At 44.7% G+C, this 17,411-nt stretch overlaps 1 protein-coding gene across 1 annotated transcript in view; it reads left to right on the top strand.

Annotated features, from left to right (window-relative positions):
- SNX13 (sorting nexin 13) overlaps positions 1-17,411 on the top strand; it is a 157,571-nt gene that overhangs the window by 72,671 nt on the left and 67,489 nt on the right. The window contains 4 exon segments of the mRNA XM_040433682.1: positions 7,689-7,778; positions 12,044-12,077; positions 12,080-12,164; positions 16,473-16,594. Coding sequence (XP_040289616.1) covers positions 7,689-7,778; positions 12,044-12,077; positions 12,080-12,164; positions 16,473-16,594 — 331 coding nt within the window.

Genomic DNA, 17,411 nt, shown 5'->3' with positions numbered 1-17,411 from the left:
TTAGGATTTCAGGCTTTCGTCAGTGATCCAGCCCTGCGCTGATGTCGGTGGAGGATCTATTGCAGAACCCGTGAGAAGAAATTGTTTCTGCAGATCAATCCTCTGTAACACCAGTCTGAACCTAATGGCAAAAAGTTTGGCCTTGCTTTAATTCAGCTTTTTGCAATGGCGTGTATTATTAGGTCCTTTCTGGATCTGACTGCAGCCTGCAGGAACCATTACATTAGCATGCTGTCACGAGACCTGCTCATTTTGGTATTCCTTCGAGGCGTCACTTAGGAGATAATGAATGGATTCGTTGTGTTGTGACCTCCGCGTGGCCTCCCTGTACTGGTAATATGCTGGGTGTGTTCATCATATTGCGGTTATGCACCAGTTCACTAAGTAGACTGCAGATACACATAGACTTGCCCAGTACTGTGGCCTTATTCCAGCAGGGTTCCATCGGTAGGAGTAAAATACAGACAAAAAAAAACGGATCGTTCTGCAGTTCTGGATATATGTTCCCAAAAATAATGTCCTAGTACATCATGTGATCATAAGGACGCATTTTCTAGCCGTGGTCTACTTACTGGTCTACTATGTTTTCTTAAGGTCCTTCTATGTTCCTTCTTACTCATTCTATGATTGCTGGCACTGGTTGCTACTGGTCAGTTTATTTTTGCATGTTTTATCCTACATAATTTGTACATACCACTGGAAAAGGGGCCTATAGAAGTGACCATACACATTAGATGTTGTGCACCTGACAACCATCATCCTCTCCATGTTTACTCTGCTCGGGCCGAGCGCACACAGGAATAAACTAAAGGCAGACCTTAAAGGGAACCTGTCACCGGGATTTTGTGTATAGAGCTAAGGACATGGGCTGCTAGATGGCCGCTAGCACATCCGCAATACCCAGTCCCCATAGCTCTGTGTGCTTTTAGTGTGTAAAAAAAAACAATTTGATACATATGCAAATTAACCTGAGATGAGTCCTGTCCCTGACTCATCTCGGGGACAGGACTCATCTCAGGTTAATTTGCATATGTATCAAATTGTTTTTTTTTACACACTAAAAGCACACAGAGCTATGGGGACTGGGTATTGCGGATGTGCTAGCGGCCATCTAGCAGCCCATGTCCTTAGCTCTATACACAAAATCCCGGTGACAGGTTCCCTTTAACAAAAAATTGGACGTGATACTTCACTCCAACAGAAGAATGGAAAAATAAAGAAAAAAATGGATCCTGTGTTATGTATGCATGCAGGACTTTTTTCTGTCTAAAATAACGGATCTCCGATGGAAATGGCTAAAGTGGATGCCAAATGTGCATAAATTAGAATAGCGAATGCTTAAAATACAGGATCCGTTTTTTTTTCTCTTTATTTTTCTGTTCCTCTGACGGATCAGAAGAACGGAAAAATAAATGGCAATGTGAACCTGCCCTAACCTGCATGAGCAGTTGTATTCCTACCTAAGTGACGTGTTACCTTGGCTTCCCTACAAACGGAGCATTTGTCACACTCTGGAGGTCACGTACTAACGTTCTACGCCAAAGTCGCAAATTTTGTCACAAGTGCCGTTTTGTGAATAAGATTGCCTGAGCTCCATTGCCTGAAAACTGATGCACATTACACCGGAAATGTACTCCTGCTCCTGGCTGGAGTAGATTTATGTTCTGGCGCACAGACAGCAGAAGATGCGCCAATTTAGAAGATTGGTCGGATCTTCCACCAGTTGGGTTTTTACTGGAATGGGAAGCGCTGGTCTTTAGTAAATGACACTCTGTTTCCCTTGGCAGCGCCATTATTTTATAATCCAAATCTTTCCTCTGAACCACACCCCAGTTTTCACTGTCAATTAATGAAGGGCTGTACCCTGAATAATTAAACTTGTATAATTAAACTGGATTTTATTGATGTACACTGTACACTTAAAGGGTAGAGTGTTGTGGGCATGCTGTGTGACCTCTGCTGAGGTCACTGTGTGTGTGGGGGGGGGGGGGGGGGGGGGGGGTAAAGCTGACCCTATCACCTATTGTCAGTTGAGTCAATTCTCTAATCACATGTAAAAGTAAGTTTGTAGTCTATCTCGTACAATGTAATTGCGGCCGCTTTTACATAGGTATAACTATTTGATGCTTGTGTGACAGGTTTAGGGAACGTGTCAGTTCCATAGTGACAGGAAAGGGGTGCCCTAGACTCGTAGAACATGTAATGTCAATTCATAATGGAGATAGCAAGGTATTGAGCTTTGCAGGTATTGAAATTGTCCAAAATCCCCCACAAGGAGGTGATAGACACCGCTTATTATTGAGAAAAGAAGCTAGCTGGATTATACGCTCAGGAGCAATGGGCCCTTTAGGCCTGAATGATAAAATCGAGCGTGTTCTTGTAAACATTGTAATTGTTATGCTTTTGTTTTTTATTTTATTTTTTTGTTTATATTGCTTGTTTTGTAATTTGTATGGATTATAGATATCCGACTCCCCTACGGCGGTATTCGTTAATCCCGCCTAGTTGACCCGGCGCATAAGAGGTGACGCATGAGCGTCATCGCGTTAGTGGCCTAAGGAAGCGCTACGGTTCGGAACGTCCATCGCCATAAGTGTTTGCCTGCAGTGTGTGGTCCGCCCAATGCCTGTCATATTTTTATCCTTTTAATAAAGAAATTTCCCATTTGCGGGGAGTTCCGCCTGATTTTTCTACATATCCGTTTATATCTAAAGGACTATTTGGCAGAGCACCGCCAGCAGTGAGTTGGTGTCGTAGTCCGGTCACAGCTGGTCCAGTGTGCCTATCTGTGAAAAGGAGGCTGAGCAGTGCCGCCCCGTCTGTGGTCTTCATCTTTATATTGTCAGTGGTGTGATCCCACCACGTTTTCCAGCTTAAAGGGTTGGCTACTTGCTGGCTACTGTTGACGAATGTGGTTGTAAGATTATTATATGACATTTACTAATACATCCTTTGTAGAAATTCAAAGTTATGCCCCTTATTTGCAAAGTCTTTTGTTTGTCCATGCAAAGGTCTCGACCAGGGGTGGCCAACCCGTGGCTCTTGAGGCGCATGCGGCTCTTTGCTTCTTCAAGTGCGGCTCTAGCTGTGGAGCCGGGAAGCAGCCAGGCCGGCTCACTTTCCACCCCATGCTCAGATCTCTTTTCCTGATCGGGCACTGTTGCTACTTTGCACTACGTCCTAATGCACACAGTGTAAAAACGTAGTACGTGGAGACACACACTATGACCTGACGTTGTGCTCATCAGGTCACAGTAGAGAGCGTGTCAGACCTGCAGAGTAGTAGGTGCCAGAGCAGGAGCCCAGTGCCTGATCAGGAGAGGGAATAAAATTTTTTAAATTTATAGAACTGAGCATAGGGGGGGGGGGGGGGGTCCTGATCTGAGCATAGGGGGGGGGGGGGGGTCCTGATCTGAGAATAGGGGGGTCCTGATCTGAGAATAGGGGGGTCCTGATCTGAGCATAGGGTTGGTCAGGTCTGAGCATGGGTTGGTCAGGTCTGAGCATGGGTTGGTCAGGTCTGAGCATGGGTTGGTCAGGTCTGAGAGGGTGGGGGGGATCTGAGGACTGAGGGTGTGACACTGGGAGTCTGATTTGTGTTGTCTGATCCAAGCATTGGGGGTTTTATTTTGGGGGTCTGATTTGGAGGTCTGATGAGGTTTGAGGATCTTATTTTAGGTCAGATAAGGATTAGGGACCTGATTTAGGAGTCTGATCTGAGGTCTGATGAAAAATATTATATAATTTTTTTTTTTCCCCCTCTGGTAATGAAAAATAAGAAAAAATATTTTTATCAGACCTAAGATCAGATGAAAAATATTTTTTTTTTCTCTTATTTTTCTTTGTTAAAACCTAGGTGCATCTTGTAGGGAGAAAAATACAGTGGCTTGTGTGTAAATGTATAGCTTGTGGCTCCTGGTAGTCATACGTTTTTAGTTTTTTTGGGCTCTTTGTGTCTGGAAGGTTGTCCACCCCTGGTCTAGTCCATAAAAAGGCTGCTGATGGAGGGTCATGTGACCGGACATATTAACTCTGTGTGTTGTTTCCTTCATTCAGATACACTGCCCCTCCAACCTGCACTTTACTGTTGGGAGTTTAGTGCAGGTGCGTTGTGTTAGCATGGAGGGGGCGGAGTGATGTGTCTGGTCACATGACCCTCTGTCAGCGGCCATCTTATGAGGACTGGACTTCTATATGGACAGTCCATAAGATTTTCCTAGCAAGGGAACATGGCTCATGAAATATAGCAACGACACAGAATGTCAACAAAGGCTAAATCAGTATATGCCATATAATAATCTTACCTACACATTGGTCACAAATAGCCAGAAAGTAGCCAACACCTTAAAAAGGGTTATCCAGGAAATTATATTTATGACTTATTCTCAGGATAGGTCACCAGTATTAGATCTGCGGGGGAACAACATCTGGGACCCCCACCGATCTGCTTGTACCATAGCCCCTTCCTAGGCCGGAGACATCACTGTACATCGGTCATGTGGTCTAGTTGCAGCTCGGCCCCAATACAAAGCGCTGCCACTATAAAATGTCCTTGGAAAGCTGCCGGGGGCCTGCATCTCTCACCATAGCTACATGAAACAGCTGATTGGCAGAGATGCCGAGACTGAGACCCCTGCCCAGGTGATGATGATGACCTCTCCTGAGGATAAGTCACCTTTATCTTTTCCAGGATAACCCCTTTAATAATATGGGTGGAGAAGAGATCTCTACAGAACAGACTTCATCAACTTTTGTGAGGCCAGTTTCCAGGATAATTACTGCAATATTTCAAGGAAACCTGTCGCTTTATGTGAGGCCCCTAAACCACCGCTGTGTTATACCGCCGGGGAGTAGCTTTATAAAGATGGCGCCATGTAAACTGTCGGCTAATGAACTTGCCATGTGCTGTATGCAGGTTGAATAGTTATGGCGGTGGTGCCTATAACCAGAATAATCGCGCAGTTTAGTCTTTAGACCTTTCCTTCCAGCTTGACATCCCCAGCCTCCTTCTGAGGTCTCAGATGCGCCATTGTCTTGTACTTCCATGCATACTACCGCAAGGTGTGCTCTGCCCGGCTGCATCTGTCCTGGGGCTACTTGCTCTAGTTGGCGCACAGTGTGCAGCGAGCGGTAAGGTCATTCCATACATAGTGTTGAAACTGACAATTTATTCAGGGCCATGTTTAGAAGGCTGTTTCCTGACACTATAGCGTGGTGGTCAAGGAGTCTGGAATCAAGTGACTAGACCAATCTGCGTTACAGATAAAAGCGGCATCAGTGGCAGGTGACCACGTGGATTATCACCCGTGAATAGTGTTGAGCGAACTTCTGTTTTAAGTTCGGCGTCTAAAGTTCGGCTTCCGGTTAGCGGAGAATCCCGATATGGATTCCGAATTCCGTTGTGGTCCGTGGTAGCGGAATCAATAATCGGCCATTATTGATTCCACTACCACGGACCACAACGGAATTCGGAATCCATATCGGGATTCTCCGCTAACCGGAAGCCGAACTTTAGACGCCGAACTTAAAACAGAAGTTCGCTCAACACTACCCGTGAAGGAGGCTAATCTATGTTTTCGAGTTATTGAATAAAAATCTTTCCCAGGGGCTAAGGCTAGCTTCACGCTTGTGGTAGAGCCTGCCAAAGTTTTCTGGATCCACTGTGATGGTATCCGACGGAGATAGAGCAGCTCCCCGGCGAATATGCCGGGATTCGGCCAGGCAAAAACTGCTGCACACAGTGGTTTTGGTCCAGCCGATTCCCATCATTTTCTTCCAGAGAGCTGCATGTATTTTGCAGTTCGCAAAAACTGGATCCGTAAAAAATATGTATGGCTTCCGTCTGCATGCCATATTTTACGGAACAGCTCGCCCCTAATAGAACAGTCCTATCCTTGTCCGTAATGTGGACAATAATAGGACGTATTTTTTTTCCATAATGGAAATGGAATGGACACTGAGTAACTTCCAGACACGGAAAGAAAATAAGTTCTGTGCATGAGCCCTTAGGCTACTTTCACACTGGCGTTTTGGTTTCCGTTTGTGAGATCCGTTCAGGGCTCTCACACGCGGTCCAAAACGGATCAGTTTTGCCCTAATGCATTCTGAATGGAAGAGGATCTGCTCAGAATGCATCAGTTTGGCTCCTTTCCGCCTCGATTCGGTTTTGGTGTCCATCTGACGAAACCGAGCCAAACGGATCCGTTTTCTATGACGCAATCTGGCACAACAGAAAACGGATCCGTCCCCCATTGACTGTAAATGGTGTTCAGGACGGATCTGTCTTGGCTATGTTACAGATAATACAAATGGATCCATTATAAACGGAGGCATGCGGTTGTATTATCTGAACGGATGCGTTTGTGCAGATCCATGACGGATCCGCACCAAACGTGAGTGTGAAAGTATCCTTCCTCTGCTTTTTATCCTGAAGCCAATTATTTGCCCTATACCCAGCTCCTCAGGCCTTGCGTTACAGTCACTTATCTAGGACATGAGCTGCCGTACCAACATCCACTTTATAATTGACCTCCTCATAAAAGCTAATCAGATTGGCTCGATAACACTGGTGCCTCATAAACTGGTGCCAGAACGTTATACAACATAATCCTGGAAAACGTCCCAACGAAAACTCTGCAAAGACTGTAAAAGCCTTGTGCCCGGAAGAGACTCATTTCCTGGCTCTCCCAGTCTTTGAACTGTGTCATCACCTGATTTATACAGTTTATCGTCCAAATGAAAGGGTTAACTTGAAGAAAAACTTGTTTTGCCACTTGCGGATCCTAAAATGGAGCACGACATACAATTTTCCTCTGCAAATGATGGCGGAGGAGATGTGTGCTGGTGGAGGGCTAACATTGTGCTGACCTTGACGGTGATAGGATGGAGCCCATTATAACGCTGAGGGCTGTGTGCCCCCCCGGGCTGGCACAGTGTGTGCCTTCCCTGGGTAATCTCTATAGGACACACTTCTGGCAGAGGTAAACCCCTGCTACTGGGGATGCTACTTCTTTGTTTGTTTTTTTCTTCCCGATTTTACAGCATTTTGAGTAACTTTCTGAATATATTAAGCTTACTTATCCAATCCTGATTTATTTATTTTTTGCTCTATGATGTTTGCGTGTCCATACTTTTCTATATCAGCAGGGTCAACCCTATTTATTAAACCAAACAAACCACCTCTCTCCCCTTGGCTGACAGTGCCAGGCATCATCATTGTCCTCTTGCCAGGCCCGGTAATACCACGTATCCGATGTAGATTTCATAATTGGTGCATGTGTGGTACACCTTAAAGGGGTAGTCCAGTTATCTTAAAGGGGTTTGTTTCAAGTTATCCCCTAGCCACAGAACCATCGCGAGAACGGAGGCCCCGTAGCCCCTTCAGCTCCCCTGAAATGAATGGAGCGGCCAGTCACACCTGCCTACAGCATCTCTCTTCATTTCTATGGGAGTTCCAGAGATGGCGGAGCCCTGCAGAGCTGGTATTTGGTGTATTTTATAGTCCATGTCTATAGTGACATGGACTAGAAGAGCGTGCCCAGAACATTTTCCCATAGAAGTAAATAATTTAATTTTCTTATGTCCAAAATGCTAGCTGTAAGGCAAATATCTGGCCAGTTCTTGCAAATCATGATGATGAAACATTTTCTAACTATTATTATAATTTAATTTGTTTTCTCATTTTCCAGGTCTTAGAAGAAATGAAGCGTGAAGCTAGACCCATCAAAATTGACAGAAGGGTGACCGGTGCCAATATGATTGATGAACCCCTGCAACAAGTAAGTGTGTAATGCCCTGAGAAGTATCACAGAGCAAAAGGAAAACAGGAAGTTCTGTATGTAAACATCCTGCCAGGATGCAGTGAGGCTGAGAACACGGGAAGACCAGGTATTTGGGGCATGCATGTGCAGTGTTTGGGGTACTCTGGGCAGGGACAAAAATGTAATTATGGGACCAGATAATCCCTTTAAATGCCTGCAGAGGGAATTTTATTGTAAGTGAATGGAGCTGAATTGCATTACCCTACATGGACTATAGACAGACAGATGTGGCACTGTTTCTGAAAAAATAGCAGACCTGGTTTCTAGTCCTGAGAAACCCCTTTATATTATACGCAGACCAATATTTTAAATTTCCGTGCAAAAAAAAAAAAATGCTTCTCTCTAATTTTTTCCCCCCTACATTCTCTGGAGGACTTGTCTCTTCCCTTTCTGTGGGCGGGCAGCAGCTTGTTACATGTGACCCGTAATCAGCTGCGTCTCCCAGGAGTGCACTGCAATCGGCTCTTGTTAACCCCTTCCTCACACACCTGCAGCAATTCCATTAATAAAGAGCGCTGTGATGCCCCTGTTTTCTCTTTTTAGTGCGATATTACACACACAGTATAATGGCTTTATACCCGCTGTGGATGTTGCGCTCACCTGTTTTCTTGTTCAGCAGACAGGAAGTGGCTTCTCACATAGACAATGAGAAAGGAAATTCTGCAATAACAATCTGCTGAGGACGCAGGATCATGTACCCGCTGTCAGCACTCATGATCATCCACTTTCCTAGGAAATAACTCGACTAAAATTATCATGAAAGCGATAGATTATTTCTTATGTAGACTTTTTCGACAAATAGAAATAAAATGATGCAGATTATGGGGCACATTTACTAAGACTGGCGTTTTAGACTCCGGTCATAATAACCCCTATAGCTGGCAATGGATCCATCAAAGTTATGAAAAGGGTGCTGGTCGCTCCATAACTTCGGCGTATCCAGCGCCAGTGTAAATGTCAGACCGCTCCCTTGCTGGCTTAGATTTAGACAATTTTCTGCGCCTAAAACAGGCCTAGAAAATGATGAATAAGATGGGCTTAACCGGCCCTTCCGCACCCTCTTTTTTTTTTTTTAGACATGGGCGTGAGCGGGGTGAAGTTGCAGATTGCCACGCAAATAATATCTGTGCCAGAAATACGCCTAATGTAGTTATATTTCTGGATAATAAATGACCCCCTATATTGTCATGGTTACAGCCACACATGGATCCGCAGCAGATCTACTTGTATTGCTCAACCGCAAAATCTGCACCAAAAGGTGAAAATAATTGCTGATACAGTCAGGTCCATAAATATTGGGACATCAACACAAGTCTAACATTTTTTGGCTCTATACACAACCACAATGGATTTGAAATGAAACAAACAAGATGTGCTTTACCTGCAGACTGTCAGCTTTAATTTGAGGGTATTTACATCCAAATCAGGTGAACGGTGTAGGAATTACAACAGTTTGAATATGTGCCTCCCACTTGTTAAGGGAACAAAAGTAATGGGACAGAATAATAATCATAAATCAAACTTTCACTTTTTAATACTTGGTTGCAAATCCTTTGCAGTCAATTACAGCCTGAAGTCTGGAACGCATAGACATCGCCAGACGCTGGGTTTCATCCCTGGTGATGCTCTGCCAGGCCTCTACTGCAACTGTCTTCAGTTCCTGCTTGTTCTTGGGTCATTTTCCCTCAGTTTTTGTCTTCAGCAAGTGAAATGCATGCTCAATCGGATTCAGGTCAGATGATTGACTTGGCCATTGCATAACATTCCACTTCTTTCCTAAAAACTCTTTGATTGCTTTGCAGTATGCTTTGGTCATTGTCCATCTGCACTGTGAAGCGCCGTCCCAATGAGTTCTGAAGCATTTGGCTGAATATGAGCAGATAATATTGCCCGAAACACTTCAGAATTCATCCTGCTGCTTTTGTCAGCAGTCACATCATCAATAAATACAAGAGACCTAGTTTCCATTGGCAGCCATACATGTCCACACCATGACACTACCACCACCATGCTTCACTGATGAGGTGGTATGCTTAGGATCATGAGCAGTTCCTTTCCTTCTCCATACTCTTCTCTTCCCATCACTCTGGTATTTGATCTTGGTCTCATCTGTCCATAGGATGTTGTTCCAGAACTGTGAAGGCATTTTTAGATGTCGTTTGGCAAACTCTAATCTGGCCTTCCTGTTTTTGAGGCTCACCAATGGTTTTACATCTTGTGGTGAACCCTCTGTATCCACTCTGGTGAAGTCTTTTCTTGATTGTTGACTTTGACACACATTCACCTACCTCCTGGAGAGTGTTCTTGATCTGGCCAACTGTTGTAAAGGGTGTTTTCTTCACCAGGGAAAGAATTCTTTGGTCATCCACCACAGTTGTTTTCCGTGGTCTTCCGGGTCTTTTGGTGTTTCTGAGCTCACCGGTGCGTTCCTTCTTTTAAGAATGTTCCAAACAGTTGTTTTGGCCACACCTAATGTTTTTGCTATGTCTGATGGGTTTGTTGTGTTTTTTCAGCCTAATGATGGCTTGCTTCACTGATAGTGACAGCTCTTTGGATCTCATCTTGAGAGTTGACAGCAACAGATTCCAAATGCAAATAGCACACTTGAAATGAATTCTGGACCTTTTATCTGCTCATTGTAATTGGGATAATGAGGGTATAACACACACCTGGCCAAGTGGGAGGCACATATGCAAACTGTTGTAATTCCTACACCGTTCACCTGATTTGGATGTAAATACCCTCAAATTAAGGCCTCATGCACACGGCCGCAAAAAACGGAAGCCGCCCGTGTTGCCTTCCGCAATTTGCGGAACGGGCGCCGGCAATATAAATGCCTATTCTTGTCCGCAAAGCACGGACAAGAATAGGACATGTTATATTTTTTTAGCGGGGCTGTGGAACAGAGCCACGGATGCGGACAGCACACGGAGTGCTGTCTGCATCTTTTGCGGCCCCATTGAAGTGAATGGGTCCGCATCCGAGCCGCCAAAACGGCGGCTCGAATGCGTACCCAAACAACGGACGTGTGCATGAGGCCTAAAGCTGTCAGTCTGCAGTTAAAGCACATCTTGTTCGTTTCATTTCAAATCCATTGTGGTGGTGTATAGAGCCAAAAATGTTAGAATTGTGTTGATGTCCCAATAGTTATGGACCTGACTGTATACTGAGGGATTGCCGCTGCATTGCACAAGTAAAATCTGCTGCAGATATCCACAACAGAAATTAAAATCCTCCACACGTGTCAAGTTGGACGGATTTTGGTGCAGACCCCCTCCGCAACATATGGATGATATTTGTGAAAATCGCTGCCCGTCAGTAAATGGTGAAGGTTTTCCGTACGCAGCTCCTCAGCGTCTAGGCCATGTATGGCTGTACCCCCTGCTAGGGGGGAGTTCACATCACAGTTTCATTTTCCGTTCTTCTGCTGCGTCAGAAGAACAGAAAAAAGAAAAGAAAAAACAGATCCTGTGAAAAAAAAAAAACCTGACCCTGAGCATCAGTTATGCACATTTGGCGTCCGTTTGAGCCATTTCTCTCTGAGATCCGCATGCAGTGCTGCATAACTGACACTCGAGAACCGTTTTATTTTTTACAGGATCCTGTTTTTCTTTATTTTTATGTTTTTCATATGGAACTGTGCCTTATGCCTTTTGCCTGTGGCGAGTGTATTTGGCTTCCTAGGTGTGGATAAGATCCGTCCTCTGGTTTGTTCTGTCTAACATTAGTTATACTGTATTTAAAAAAAAAATAAAAAAAAAAAGGTAAAATGGTCGGGAGGAGTCATGCAATAAATTAGTAAATGGCCAACTACTTACCTATAAATCTTTCAGTGGTGTGCAGTGATCATGTGGGTAGTAAGGTCATGTCATTGCTGCATCACTCCCCCCCCCCCCCCCCCCCCACCATCTTGGTAAAACCCCTTTTAATATGTGTCCATGTAAAATTACACGTATTGTGTTCTTACTGGGGTTTAGGCTATATACCACAGCGGCCGACTTATGTCACTGTCTTAACCTTTCAAAAGGAAGTGGGAGAGTTATCAGTTTATTGCCACCTAAAATAAAGCTTTAGGACGACTACTTTCGAGGTGTTGATGGTAGCCATGTTCTAAACCCTCAGCTCTGCAACATATGGCCTCATGTACGGATTTCTGGCCAGAGAATGTGTATTATTACATTTCTGGTTTTGCAAACCCAAGAAATGGTTTTCTATGTGTTTAGGTCATACAGTATTCCTTAAGAGACTATATTCATTACTGTATTACACACTAAGCGAGGACGAATCATTTCTCCTTGAAATAAGGCAGACTGTTCAGAATGCACTCGTTCAATTTTCCACCCGGTAAGTAAACACTTTTATCATGTTCTTTATGCTCGGACTGAAGCAGGGTCACACAGTATTCCTCTATGTGCTCTCAGCTGACCTCGTGCAACACTATTTTGTCCATAAGAACCTGTAAAGGGAAGATGACTTACCTGCTTCCCAGCGCCGGCTCCCTTCTCCTTCCGGACTATGATGCACCACTGGGCTCCATGTCGTCCAAGCCAATCACTGGCCGAAGTGGTGACCGGCTCTTCTTATGTCATGGCAAATGGTCACATGGCTCCAGGGGATCAAGTCTTCCCCACGCGGCCAATGATTGGCTGCGGCAGTTTCAAACCAGGTGATGTCATCGAGGGGCTGGCAGGAGGAGAGGGGAGCCGACACCGGAAAGCAGGTAGGTAATCATTCCTTTACACGTCTGGCCAAGTGGGGAGATTCTTGCACAACTTTTTAAAAGTAATTTTCTAATTTTATGTGAAACTGTCCTACATAAGGCCAGCACTTAATGATCTTGGAGGTCCAAGAGAATTGAACAATGCTAGGTAGGAGAACTGGCAAGCTGTTCAAACATACCTGTGTGGGCGCTTGTACTGTAATATCAGCCTTACTTTGAAGGAGACACTTGAATCCAGCCTGTGCCTTTCCCAAAAGAGTCCTGAAGGCGGTCTCTCATGCTGAAAGCACTTTCTCCCCCACTTGAGTGATGGCTGTGGCCACCAACCAGGAGACTGCTAGAGCCATCGTTTAGCACAGAGAGTAAGGGTTGTACAGAGAGTCAAGAGCATTTTAGTATGAGGGGGCCACCTTCGGGCCACCTTTCAAAGTAATATTGATAAGTACAACCACCCACATGGATATGTTTAAACAGGTGTTCAGGGCTGTCAGCAGTTTTGAAGGTTCAAATAGCTCTACGTTTTACTACTTTTGAAAGGAATACTAGACCTAGAAGTAAGTGATAATCTTACCAACCATGGTTTGTCAGTCTAGGATTTTCTGCATGATCCTAAAACAAACTTGTCTTGTAGAAGTTCTGCAGAGAAATCAGGGGTAAAAGGGATTTCCAGAAATACCTAACTTTTAAGTGATGCCTGCAGCCTTCCTACTTACCTGCTGCTCCGGTCCTGTGTGAGGGCTCCCGTGTGTCCATTTTCCGGTCCGCAGCTTGTTAGGACATGGTCACCAATGACTGGCTTTCAGCAGTAACGTGTAAAGTTAGCTATTCCTTTTATCTACTGAACGAGGGAGCTGCTGAGGGGGTGAGGCTTGACCAAGTGTTGGGCATAACCACCTTTTTTTTCTTCATCCTACTGCAGATAGAGCAGAGGCTGGAGGCTCCTGCTGCAGCCAGTTGTCTCATAGCCAGGCACAGGATTGTGAGTAGGAGAATGGGGGACACGGCTGATCTCCTGGGACACACAAGAAGATATCTTTGTGTTTCTCAGTTTTTTTATTGTAATACGATCAAAGAAAAAGAGTAGATTATGGGGTATTTTTTGTGCAGATTCTGTTTATTGCTCCTTTTAAAGGGGTAGGATATGCCCCCATTGTCTGATAGGTGGCGGGGTCCCCACCTCTGGGACCCGCACCTACAACGAGAACGGAGCGGGGAGAGCTGTGGCTGGAGGATTTCCTGGGGTCCGTCCACCACCAAGCACTGCTCCCTGCTGATCCCATAGAAGTGAATGGGAGCGCACCCGCGGCCTCTGCTCCCATTCATTTCTATGGGGCTGACTGAAATTTCCAAGCCAGCGCTCGCCCTATTTTCGGCGGCCCCATGGAAATGAATGGAGGGCGGCTGCGGCATGCACAGTGCGCCCTCCGTTCATTTCCCCGCACCTATCAGACAATGGGGGCATATCCTAGCGAAATGCCCCCATTGTCTGTGATTGGAATACCCCTTTAATATACTTTGCTTTTCAGATGTGCATCATCTTCAAGATGTTTGTTTGCGGTCAGTGGATTAGAACATTTTTGTTAACATCTAATAGCTGGGGAAATGGGTATTATCAGATGGGTGAGGGTCCTACTCACGGCACCCCATCACTGTGCTTCAGCCTCCTCAGTGTTGACCTGCAGAATTAGTAGCAGCAGTACAGGGTAAAAATAAAGCCTCCTTGTTATGCTCGTATGTAACGTTGTCAGACTCTCAGATTGCTGTTAAATTCATTATTGCTAAGAAAATGATTTCCCACCTGTTACTCTATATGTTGCTTAAGGCCTCATGCACACGACCGTTGTTAGTTCCGGGTCCGTTCCGTTTTCCGTGATTTTCTGCGGACCCATTGATTTTCAATGGGTCAGTTGAAAACTCGGAAAATGCACAGTTTGTCATCCGCGTCCGTGATCCGTGTTTCCAGTCCGTGAAAAAAATATGACCTGTCCTATTTTTTTCACGGACTACGGTTCGCGGACCCATTCAAGTCAATGGGTCCGTGAAAAAACACGGAGGCACACGAGATTGTCATCCGTGTCCGTGTCCATTTTTTCCCTATCCTTTTCAAGGCAAACATGACTTAGATTTTTTTTTTTTCACTTTTCATGTCTGGTGATCCTCCAAAAATCAAGGAAGACACACGGAAAAAAAACGGAAACGGAACAACGGAACCCCGTTTTGCGGACCGTGAAAAAATACTGTCGTGTGCATGAGGCCTAAGATGTTAAGGAAATTTGAAAGCTTTAAAGGGGTTGTCTCACTGCAGCAAATGGCATTTATCATGTAGACAAAGTTAATACAAGGCACTTACTAATGTATTGTGATTGTCCATATTGCCTCCTTAGATGGCTTGATTAATTTTTCCATCACGTTATACAGTTCTAGTTTTCATGGTTACGACCACCATGCAATTCAGCAGTGGTGGCCGTGCTTGCATAATATAGGAAAAAGCGCTGGCCTCTCTGGTGGCCAGGACTATAGGAACGCGCAAAGGACAGCGCTTTTTCCTATAGTGTGCAAACACGGCCACCGCTGCTTTATATCAGGGTGGTCGTAACCATGGAAACGAAAAGTGGAACAATGAATCAAGACTGCAAAGGAGGCAATATAGTCAATCAAAATACATTAGGAAATGTCTTGTATACTATGTCTACATGATAAATGCCATTTGCTGAAGTGAGACAACCCCTTTAATGTAGGTATCAAGCCAAAAACAGAAAATTCCTGATGCTATGGAGCATGTCATTATGGAGGGAGGTTGTAAAAAAGCAGGAGGCAGTCCTTCCCAACCATAGGATTACTTACCCACATGGACCAGTCTGACAGGCATCCCAATTTCAGGATACTCAAGGGTATATTTTATTAATGTTCATGGACATGGATTATCTGGAGAGTGATTTATAAGTCTCTCCCGGTAATTGGGTGTTATCCCCTATCCACAGGATTAGATCGATGAGGGCCCCAGCGGTAACACATCCACCAATCGCAAGAACAAGGGCCCGTGAAATGAAAGGAGTGGCAGGTCGAGCATGCACTCTACTGTTCCTTTCATCTCTATGGGAGTTCTGGAGACAGACCTGAATGGAGCAGCAGTGTGCATGCGTGATCTGCCGATTCATTCCCTTAATAGGACCGTGCGGGGTACAGGTCCCCTATTCTCGTGATCAGAGTGGGTCCCGGTGCTAGGTCTAATGGATTTCCCCTATATTGTGATTAGTTGATAACTTCAGATTACTGGAATCCCCCTTTAATGGGGTATCCCAGTCAATGCCCAGAAATGGGATGTGAGATGAGGCACAGATTGGACTGGTATGTATGTGCATGCTGTAGGTTAACAAAACGTCTGCCCTCCTCTCTCAGCACAGGTCTGGGGGTAATTACAGGTTGTCCATGATTTAAAAAAGATGTCTTACGAAAACAGTGCCAAACCTGCCTTCAGGCTGTGGGCGGATAGGTCCTCTATTGCTAAATCCTGGAGAGCTCTTTTAAGTCCCAGTTCTTAAAAATATAATGTTCCTTTTGGACTACTGTGCTTTGGGGTCTCACATCGAAGAAGAACAATTAGAGCAATTTATAGATTTTTATTTTTATTTTTTTCTGGTTCTGTGCTGCACCTTTTAAACACATTGGGGTGTGTGTAGACCACCTGCAAGCCCTGAATAATTCTGCCTCTTTCTAAATGTGATTGTCTGTCTTTTTCACGGCATTATTTGCGGCTCTTGTACATTATTCTAAAACGTGGAATTCATTTTAACTAATAATGATAAAAAATCTTAATTAGACGTTAATAGACATGAATTCTACTAATAGCCCAGATTTTATATATATTATGTAAAATAACAGTTTTCAGACTCCTTTATGTGCTGCAATAAAGCATCTCTTCTCTTTACAAGGTCTAAAGAAGTTGACTGGCAGCCTTATTTTACCACCCGGTTAGTAGATGACTTTGCCACTCACCTCCGAGTGTTCAGAAAAGCTCAGCAGAGGATGGCAGAGAAAGAAGATCAAAAGAAAGGTAACGGCACAAGGGGAAAAATGGTGGCCTAGTCTTAGCTTTGTTGAGGTTCGTTTTCATGTATGGGGGTGAACGATCATTATGGGGAAGAACGACCCTAGTAGAGTTTCATTATTTGTTGGCAGCTGGTCCTGGGCGACGTGCTAGGACAATGATATCTTTGTGCCACATAAACAGTTGCATCACCCCGCAAACAAGTTCTTGCTCGTGGCAAATTTACACCAGTCCTATGAACTTTGGGGGTCCTTTATTAAACAGAAATACGTCTATATTCGGCATCTTTCTGGCACAGATTGCGACTTTTCCCCGCTCGTGCCAAGTCTAAAACCAAGTGGGCAAGGAAGGGGACGGTCCAGTAGGCCCGTCTCATTTACCATTTTTACGCCTGTTTTAGGCTACTTTCACATCTGTATATTTCTTTTCCAGTATTGAAATCCGTCATAGGATCTCAATAGCGGAGGAAAACACTTCCGTTTTGTCCCCATTCATTGTCAGTGGGGACAAAACTGAACTGAAGGGAACGGAATGCACCAGAATGCATTCCGTTCCGTTTGATTACGTTCCCATACAGGACAGGAAACTGCCCCAAGCAGCTGTGTGCCATAGGATGTGGAGCAAAACGGATCCGGCATGACACACAGTGCAAGTCAATGGTGCTGGATCTGTTTTCTCGGATACATTGACTTACAATGGTTTTAAAGGGCATCTGTCAGCAGATTTGTACCTATGATACTGGCTGACCTGTTACATGTGCGCTTGGCAGCTGAAGGCACCCGTGTTGGTCCCGTGGTCATATGTGCCCGCATTGCTGAGAAAT

Source organism: Bufo bufo, chromosome 5 (assembly GCF_905171765.1).
Source record: "Bufo bufo chromosome 5, aBufBuf1.1, whole genome shotgun sequence".
In the NCBI taxonomy this organism is placed as follows: Eukaryota; Metazoa; Chordata; class Amphibia; order Anura; family Bufonidae; genus Bufo; species Bufo bufo.
The sequence above is the reverse complement of the archived record's forward strand: the minus strand, read 5'-3'. Positions and strand labels throughout refer to the sequence as shown.